The sequence below is a fragment of the Salvia hispanica genome, chromosome 1 (assembly GCF_029641045.1).
Source record: "Salvia hispanica isolate PSC_SH4W2 chromosome 1, Shi_PSC_v1, whole genome shotgun sequence".
Lineage (NCBI taxonomy): Eukaryota > Viridiplantae > Streptophyta > Magnoliopsida > Lamiales > Lamiaceae > Salvia > Salvia hispanica.
Window position 1 is genome coordinate 32,114,946 of NC_142692.1, and position 10,127 is coordinate 32,125,072.

General features: G+C 39.0%; 2 protein-coding genes across 2 annotated transcripts; both read right to left on the reverse strand.

Moving 5' to 3' along the window:
* Positions 1-1,399: 1,399 nt before the first annotated feature.
* Positions 1,400-5,758, reverse strand: LOC125218899 (DNA ligase-like protein). Its single transcript, XM_048120695.2, has 11 exons — positions 4,874-5,758; positions 4,729-4,783; positions 4,510-4,609; positions 4,153-4,381; positions 3,874-3,927; positions 3,647-3,786; positions 2,823-3,396; positions 2,578-2,692; positions 2,447-2,496; positions 1,929-2,075; positions 1,400-1,844 (listed from the first exon to the last, which is right to left on the reverse strand). Exons 1-11 carry the CDS (start codon positions 5,615-5,617, stop codon positions 1,596-1,598), a joined length of 2,457 nt encoding a protein of 818 aa, XP_047976652.1. The 5' UTR covers positions 5,618-5,758; the 3' UTR covers positions 1,400-1,595.
* Positions 5,759-6,206: 448 nt separating this feature from the next.
* LOC125223763 (outer envelope pore 24B-like protein) lies at positions 6,207-7,799 on the reverse strand. Its single transcript, XM_048127052.2, is given in 4 exon segments — positions 6,207-6,480; positions 6,975-7,334; positions 7,587-7,658; positions 7,660-7,799. Coding segments are annotated over 4 exon segments (642 nt in total). The 5' UTR covers positions 7,789-7,799; the 3' UTR covers positions 6,207-6,399.
* Between the last annotated feature and the right edge of the window lie 2,328 nt (positions 7,800-10,127).

A 10,127-nucleotide genomic window follows, 5' to 3' on the forward strand; every position in this document is an offset into this window, starting at 1 on the left:
AAGTAGATGTGCATTTTAGTAGGAGACCTAGACTGCTTCAAGATTATACCAGCCACTAATTATTTTGATCTTAATTAAATGGGGAGATATTTAGGTTAATTCTGAAAATATCAGCATTTACTAGTATTGATTTTCAATTAATAAAATGTAATCATGTATCCAAGAAAATGAAATGTTTTGCTAATTTGATCGATTCATCTAGAATTAGAGATGCATGGTTAAACTGGAATTAGATCGACGATTTTACTTTTTGAAACGTAATTGTCTCCTAGGAGTATTTGTCAAGTTCCGATTCCAAATTAATTGTCAATTTTAGCTAATAATATGAATGAACTATGAAAACTCAAACAAAAATCATTGAAAAAATGAAAAAAAAAATATTGACAAAAACCATAATCACCACTTGCTTTATTGATTCAGATGCGGGTCCTCTTAATCGCCAGAGTCGAACATGTGCTAAATAATGTGACATAGGAGTATGTTTCATCAAATTGCAATATGTTAACATAATGGACATTGGAGGACAAATGTACATAAATGCATGTAATTTAGTAAAGATGCATTCGTTAATATGTATCCCTAAAATATGATTTGGTATTTTCAAGCCAAATGTTTAAGATTGGAATTTCACAATCTCGATAAATTTGAGCATACAACACTTACAAGTACGAGCTTGTACAAAATTAGAATTACGTATCGAAAATATAATTATGAAATTCACAATAATAATAATAATAATTATTATTATTATTATTATTATTATTATTATTATTATTATTTTTGTGTGAAATAGAATGTGTCATAGTTCACGCGTGGGTTGAATCTTGGGACAACATGACTGCATGAGTTATTGAATTGACCATAATGAATTAATTTTGCATTCTTTTCCTTTTCGCAGTTGAGTTTTTACTCGGCGCACTAACGCATTAATGGTTTTGCACCATTAATGGTGAGATTTGACTATGGAAAATTATACTAAAGGGTTTACTTTTGTAAGTAATTTAATTAGGTAATATGTTGAACAAAAAGAAAAAGAATTAGTGGGAACATCATGAAAACTTTGACTCGGCCGCCTACCAGAAAAAAATAGGTGGTCTATAATTATTGCAAAATTTGCATGATTATTACTCCACAATCCACGTGTGTACAGTACACACGTGTGGCAAGTTAATTGTATTTTAAATTTTTTTTCCTACTTTAGTTTTCATTTCAATTTATATATACATATTTCGCAATTGATGATATGGTTTTGGGAGGCTGAATTGCGGGTCGGGTGGGACACGTGTCACACACAGATGGTTTGAGGTGGCCGAGCAGTTGGGACTTTGGAATAATTACACTTGGGCTTTGAGGTTGGGCCTAAATACAAGGACCATAAATACCCACAACTTCTTTACGAAAAAAAAAAGATAACATTCACTTTGTATAACAAATAAAATTACAAATTCAACAAATGCTTCAAACTTGTATACATGGCAAAGGCAATCTGATGATGTTCTGACTCCAAGAAACGAAGTGATCATATACTATGCTATAACTATTTTGTGATCAATGAATATAATCACGTAGAAAGAAAATCAGTATCACCACAGGAGCTAGCCTCTTCCTTGTACTCTTGTTGTCTTTTTAGGAACCTTAAATCCAAAGATACTCTTTGTGAAGTCGACTGGAGTCTCGTTGTTACAGACTTTAGGCTTTGATGAAGATCGTTTCAAAATCTCGAGCAGAGAAGTGCTTGTTGATATTGATTCTACACCACCATCTGTGGTTTGAGATCTAACTTTGGTCTGTGAGTTGCTGTATTTGGCAGTTATGTTCCTGGTTGGTCGGATTTCTTGATGTAGCTGCAGGTTAAAAACACTTGATGTTTTAGCCAAAAATAGTAGCTTAAGCATTTGTGTGTTCTCTAAACTATCATGGCATATTACCTCTGCATTCAATGAGTCCTCTGATACTGATATGGAACTCCGGCTATTGCTGTCATCCCTTCCGAAAATGAATGGTCGAACTGTTGCTGACCCTTGCTTGTGAGATGATGGCATATGATGGTTTGATGCTCGTCCAACAAAAGATGACTGCAGTTAACAATCAGAACGGATAGTTTATTTTCTCGTGCTCCACATTTCTTTTCTAGTAATGCATCATATTACAGACAAAAGATAAATGACAGAAGAAAGATGCAGGGAAACTCAAACAATTGTCTAATGGTAAGAATGACTTTGCATCTTGAACTCAAGAAGACAACAATAAGCAGAATACAATAGTACAGCAATCACTCTTTGCCCAAGACCATTTGTTATTCACCGCTTGAAGAAGATTTATGAAGCTACAGTGCGAGCAAATAGATTTCTGAAGAAGATGCAATCAAAGGATGACTATGTTTGCAGATAAGAACTGTAACTTCTATCGTTGCTTTAACATAAAAGATAACATGTGTAGTTGTTACCTTAGCAGATAGACCACTACTTCCCCCTTTAATGATCGAATCAAAGACGGCTGCAAATTATCATCAGCAATTAGTGACGAGATGCAAAAAAAATATATAGTACTAATACACTACAAGAAGATATGTCTTACAAAAAGCTTTTGGTTTCCTCTTGTTGTCAGAGGAAATATTCAGTTTCTTGATAAGACCAAATACTTCCCTGGAACTTGCATCAGCAGTTGGTGATGCTATTGTAGCTCTCTCTTCCTGCTCGAGTTAAGTATAAAGCTTAGCAACAACTCAACAACTAGAGCAAAAAACAACACATGCAATACAACATATTGTGATGAACCTAAAGATGCATCGACAAGAATACAAATAACTTGTAAAAGCTTGCCTTTCTGATGAGGCACTGTGCACGCTTCCTCTGGATGTCATCATCTTCATCACCATCAGATACATAAGCATCTTCTTTATCAGGATACAACTTTAGGATTATCTGCTTAGCCATTTTAATATTTACTCTGCCAGATTCCTTTTGCAAAGAGCCTTCTTCAGCTTCATCATCAATGTCTTCATCTTTCTCATCATCCTCATCAGTTTCAGGCTCGTCGTCCGACAACAATGTATCTCTTACTACCGGTCCACATTTCAATCTCTGTATGAGATTATCAGTTCCTGCTGCATCTTGTTGCTCAAGCCACTTCTGATGGAGCTCATTGCGCCTTTCTTTATCAGTGAGCCTTTCTTCATACTCAGTGGCTATCATAGCATTAAGTTCCTCCAAATCATCAATATCATCACCTTCATTCTCTGGGAAACGATTAAGATCATTGTCACTATCATCTTCTTCCTCAGCTTCCTCATCAATAAAATTTTTTACAGGATCGCCATTTGGAGAAGAATTATCAGCAACTACACGAGGATGAGGGTCTGAATTTTCTTTGTCGTTGTCCTCTTCGTCTGAAGAGCTGAGAAATCAAATAAAGAGGTCATTTTATTTTTTAAGACAATGTTAGGAGTAAATAGTAGTACAGCATTATAATCATTGAGCTGAACTAAAGACGATGCTAATAGAATATCACTAGGACCAGCAAAGCCAAGAAGCCAAGTGTATCGGCTTTTCTTTTTGTGGAAAAAGGTTCTATTTACAGCAACCAAATAGTTTACTAAAGCCAGAAGTAACCGAGCAAACAAAACAATGCCTCAAATTCAACTAACCTAACATCCATGGGGACAGAATCGAACTTCAAGTTCATAGCCTGTAAAGATGGAGCAAAATCTTCATCCAAAAGATTATTTGGCTTCTCATCATTCTGTACATTTGTAGTACCCAGTGGTTCTGAATCATCAAAAAGATCCTGTAGACATCTCAATATTGTAAATTGGAGAACTTTCAGCCACAAACCACCAAATTCAGCAATTTCTGTGAAAAAAATGATGATGACCTGAGTATCATCCACTGGAGCTCGGGGTGCAGGAGTAGGCTCTTCATTTGCAGGCTGCAGTTAAAATGGTAGGAAGCATTAATTAATCAGCAAATAACTGATCAAACTACTGGTCAATTCTTCAAAGTACAAAAGGATTCTCAACACATCTTTCACATGCTAAATCAATATTTCACTCACTTGCACCAAAGATAAAACAGCACAACATAAGCACCTATGAACTGTTAAGTGTAAAAGATTTCAAAAATCAAAATGAAGTCTATCATAAATCAGACTTACCACTTCATTTTGAACATTTTCATGTATTGTCGGTTTACCATCATCTTCATCCACATTAGAACCAGCCAAACTACTCTGTTCTTCAAGTGGATCATTCGCCTTCTTTTCTACTGGTATGGTTGCATTTTCTTCCGATCTGTCTTCGTTCGGTACATCAAGGTCCATCAGTTTGTCTCTAGGCCTGATGTTTCGCTCGAAACCATGATTGCTGTCATTTGAAATCATAGGCCTTCCACCAAACAAAAGTTCACATAAAATTATAAAGCCTGATCAAAACCATCACATATTCGGGAATGCAGGTACAAAAAAATACTCTTCTATTCTTATAGAATGCGGATGAAAGTGATATCTACCCACTTTTTTGAAATTTCAAGCTTTCTCTTCCGGATTTTCTCTAGAACTGATGATATAGGCTTGTGCACCGCTGGTATAGGTTTAAATGATGCATTACTGGTTTCTAGACAGAAAAACCATGACCAACAAACACTATCAGTCATGCCTGAGAGATAGTAATAACTACTAATATAGTAAATTAAAACATCAGCCACCTAAAAAATACTAAAATTAAACAAAAACCTCGTAACAATCTCTGAGATTCAGCATGAAGTTCCTTTAGATACTCTTTCCTCTCCTGCAAAACAGCAATTCAGTATCCAACAATAGGTCAACAAGCATATCACACCAAAATAAGATGATTCGAGAATGCTAAATTGTAACAAACCTTCTCCTCGGTCCTTTTGTTTTTTTTAGGCAACTCATCTCTCTCTTCCCCCCTTTTGCTTTTTTTAGGCAACGCATCTCTCTCTTTCTTAGAACCCCACGATTTGATCTTCAATTCATCACCTTCATCGCTGTTCTCTCTCCTCTTCTTTTTCTTTTTCCCTTCGTTCTCCCCTAACAGGCCCTCTTCTCCAATGATTTCCTTCTTCTTTTCCAGCTCATTCTCACTGCCTTCTCTCATCGGACTTCCACCAACCACATCATCATCAAACTCCAAAACCCTCTTAGTTTTCCTCGCCTCCACACCAATCGCTAATCCATTTCCAACACCTTGAGACGGTGACTCCTGGGATAAGTTTGCCTCCTCAGTTGAAATAGACTCGTCGGCAAGTGGTGGCTCCGAGTCATTCTCCAGTGCTTCCAGCTTGGCGAAATCGACGTGGGAAAACAAAATCGGATCCTGGACTTCCTCTCCAGCGCCTTGAGACAGTGACTCCTGAGATAAATCTGCATCTTCAGTTGAAATTGACTCGTCGGCAACTTGTGGCTCCGAATCATTCTCCAGTGCTTCCAGCTTGGCGAAATCGACGTGGTCAAACAAAATCGGATCCTCATTCGGGTCGAACAACGGATCCTCTAGGGGTTTGTCGTCGGATTTCTTCAAGCGCTTCAGCCTCCGCAATTGGAGTTGCGGAGATTGCACCTTTGGCGGTGAAAATGTCTGATAATCGTCGTCGCTGTCCATTTTCCGGCAATCTAGATTCGACGATTGGAATTTGAAGGGGAGATTTAGGGATGGAATGAATGGGGATCTGGAAAGCGTAGATAAATTGGGGAATATAGGGTTTAGGCGCCAAATGTTGGAAACTTTTGCCGGGAAGAATTCAATTTGTTTTATCCTATTGCTATTTGCCCCTTCGGTTATAGTGTAATATAAAGGCGTCCCCCTAAGGGTGGAAATAATTAGCAATCCACACTGAAGATTTTGAAAAGGAGCAAAAAGGGAATTGTTTTCATTAGTGCACATGGAGTAGTAAATTAACAATATTAGTAGATTAAATGATTTTTTATTATAATAGTACATACTTCCTCCATCTGTATATTCTTGTTTGGGATGTCCTCATCTAAGTGAGATATTTATCATTTTGACCGATAATTTACTTCTATCTTCTAATTTATCATTTTTTTATCTTTTTCACTTTATTCCTCATTTTTTACTTTACACTCTTTCTTCTAATTAGTTATTTACAATTTCATTCACTAAATATCATTGTCCAAACTCATATGTCAAAATAGAAACACCTCACCTAAGTTAGGATAGAAGAAGAACAAACTTGAGTGGAAAAAAGACACACTGTGTTAATCGTTGAGTTAATAATTGTGGGTTAATGTAGGTAGCAAAGCAAAATCAAATACTATTTCAGTGCCCACCTAGAATTGATCTTTACATGTAAACTGAAGGGTTAAAAATACATAATACTCCATCAGCGATGAGATCCTTGCTCCCCTGCAGCACAAATAAGGAGATCACATCTCAAAGTCCCAGGTAGTTTCGGCACATAATTTTGGTATTTTTCGTTCCTCTGCCAAATTGATGGATGCTATGATCTGCACGAATTATGATTCAGTGAATTAGAGCTCCCAGTGTAATTGTGTAAATGATAGTGTGTGGCTGTGTGCAGTTCGGAGTTAATAGCAAACCATGGAATTTTGCAAATCCAACTTCCTTTCCATCTAACTTAGGAAAAGAACTAAACAGAAATACAACTAATTTGACTTTACTATTAGAACTCGACCTGACATTATTAAACCAAGATCTTAACCGAACGCAGGTAGACATTCCGTGGCAGACTCCTTATAAACTCCCTCGGTGAGCAAATGCAAGCACGTTTCAACTCACCTTTAACATGGAAGGCAACATATGCATTTGATTGCATAAATAAGTGCTAAGATTATGATCAACAAAAGCAGCAATCTGTTTTCACCTCCTTTTCTAAGAAATAAGAAATTTATGCAACTTCACAAGACTTAATGCTCCATCAACTCACTAATCCTATTCAACAGAAAGATCAACACACACAAACCAAAAAATTGCTTTTTACCTTGAACGACCCGTTCTGCTTTGAATTTCGGCTCCACTCCAACCCCAAATTCTTAGCAGATGTTTGATAAGTAGCCCTGAATACATCATCCCCGTAAACCTTGTGCGTTACAGCAAAATCCCACGCATTCTTCCCCGAATCATAGCTCGGCTCGAAAGTTGTCAGCCCTTCATGAACATAAGTATACTTCAGCTTCGTATTTCCTGTTCCGAGCACATGATTTGCAGAGACATTATTGCCTTAATCAATCACCAAAGCCCCATCCAAAATGGTCCGCCCGTCGCCTTTGCTGTGAATGTAAGTCAAATTCAACGGCTTCTCTGCCACCCTAACACTATTCATGAACTGAAACCTAATATCCTACAAATTCAACCAATATAAAATACAACAAAAAATTGAGCAAATCTCCATCGGAGTCAATTCATATGAAACATTCACAGCAACGATGAGTGACAGCAAGGCAAACATATAACCAATTGACGCCCAAAATATTTGCATCGGATTGTTACTTAGTCAATTCAGTTCTGAGGCGATAGCTACGAAGTTTTAAAATTAGGGAAAAAGTATAAGTTTGCAGATCGAAATGAACGAGGTAGGGAAATTAGAGGTTACTTTTTTGGGCACATTGTAGTCTACGATGAAGAAGCCGGGTTTCTCGACGGCGATAGCTAGGTCGTTCACTGAAGCTGGGACCATTGACGACGGTGGCATCGGTGAGGGAGGCGCGGAGCTTGAAGTCGCCGGTGTTGACGGAAATGGTGGAAGCGGCTGCCGCTTTGTCGGGCTCGTATATAGCCTTGAACGACGCCTTCATCACTGGCTCAGTTAAGTGATGTTTCTATTTGGTGGAATAGGAAATAGTAGCAGTACTTCTTGTTAGGGCAGGGGAAAAATACCGAAATACCGCCCTTATCGTATCGAAAAAATACCGAAAATATCGAATTTTCGGTATACCGTGACTTTCGGTACGGTATGATACCTTACCAAAATATTCCGGTAAGGTAACGGTATGAATTTTCAAATACCGCAGTATACCGTTGCATACCGAAATTCGGTATATACCGTAAATTAAGGTATATACCGTAAACTAAGGTATATACCACAAAAATATAAACACAATTTTATATAAAATATATTTTATATATTTTTAAATTATAAAATCTATTGTCAAATATAAATATAATTATGAATAAATTTTATTTTCAAAACTATAAAATATAAATAATATTCTAAATACTCTAATTTTCTATTTGAATTGATGTTGAAAGTCAGGTATACCGCAAAAGTAAGGTATACCGAACTTCGATACGGTATACCGAAAATCAGGTACGATATCGGTATGGAAATTCGTCATACCGAAAATAAGGTATACCGAAGTTCGGTATACCGAAAACATTGGTAAGGTAAAGGTATGACTTTTTCGCATACCGTATTTACGGTAAGGTATACGGTATGGTGGTTTTGGTAAGGTATACCATACCTACCCACCCCTACTTCTTGTAGTGTTAAAAATGGTTAATAAGAGCATCCACAATGGTGGCGAGCGGGCCGGCTAGCCGCTTCCCGGCGCTGACCGGTCCACTCGCCGAACTATTGTAGGCGGCGAGCGCAAAATTGGCGAAAAAATAGTCGAGCGCTGGCCGATTATTGGTCGCTGGCCGATGCGTTCGCCGATTGGCTCGCCGCCATTATAGGTTGGCGATCGGCCAGCGACTTTTTTTTATTTATTTAATTTCCGAAACACTATATATACGCGATTTTAACGTCATTTTACATTTGCACCGCTTGTTTTAACGAATATTCTTTTTCTCTGAATTTCTGTACAAGAGCAATAAGCTAAATGAGTAACGCGGGTGGTAGTGGTGGTAGTGGTGGGGATGCCGAGGAGGAGTTCGAATGACAAGTGTTGGAAGAGTTAGAGGCCTATACGATCCGCGAGGCAGAGCGGCTGTAAGTAGGGGTGGCAAATCGTGCGTGTCGGGTCGTTATCGTGTCGACACGATAACGACACGAACACGAACACGATAACAACAAACATGAACACGACCCGTTAATAAAACCTCAAACACGAACACGAACACGACCCGCTACCCTCAGACACGAACACGACACGGACACGACACGAACCCATTAATGACACGAACCGTTTCGGGTCAACACGACACGAACCCATTAATGACACGAAAATAAGTATTGAAAAATGAAATAATAAGAATAATAATATTAAAATATTATGTGTTAATAAGAATAATAATATTAAAATATTATGTGTTAACGGATAACACGAACACGACACGAACACGCATTGTTAGCGGATAACACGAACCCGACACGAACACGACACGAAATTTTCGTGTCCTTAATGGGTCGACCCGATAAGGACACGAACACGATAAGCTCTGACCCAAACCCATTAATTTCGTGCCGGTTCGTGTCGTGTTATCGTGTCGTGTCAAAAATTGCCAGCCCTAGCTGTAAGAAAGGGCCTTGCAGCAGCAGCCGCCGGTACCTTGACCCGTTGTCCACCGCCGAGCAATGATTGATCGGGATCACGTAGCTGCACATCAACGGCTATATGACGACTACTTCACAGAGCAGCCGCGGTTTGGGGACAACCTATTCAGGCGGCGTTTTAGGATGCGCAGGGAGATGTTTATGCGGCTGGCAGACTCGGCCACTCAGCTATTCAAAAGTGCACTGCGGCAATCAGGCAGTTGGCCTACAGAGGCGCGACAGACATGTGGGACGAGTACCTCCACATCGGTGAGACGACTGCCCTGCAGTGTCTGAAGTATTTCTGTCAGGGCGTCATTGAAATATTCGGTGAGCAGTATCTTCGAAACCCTACCCCCGAAGACTGTCAGGATCTGTTGCAGATGCACGGGGATAAGCATGGGTTCCCGGGGAAGTTAGACAACATAGATTGTATGCATTGGGAGTGGAAGAACTGTCCCTCTGCCTGGAAGGGGTTCTACACCACCGGCTACAAGGGAAAGAATCCCACGATGATCCTCGAGGCCATAGTTGATTATCGGCTGTGGATTTGGCATGCGTATTTTGGGATAGCCGGGTTGAACAACGACCTCAACTCATCGCCCCTTTTCAACGAGTAGTGTCAGGGCGTCGGTACGGCCATCAGTTTTGTCGCCAACG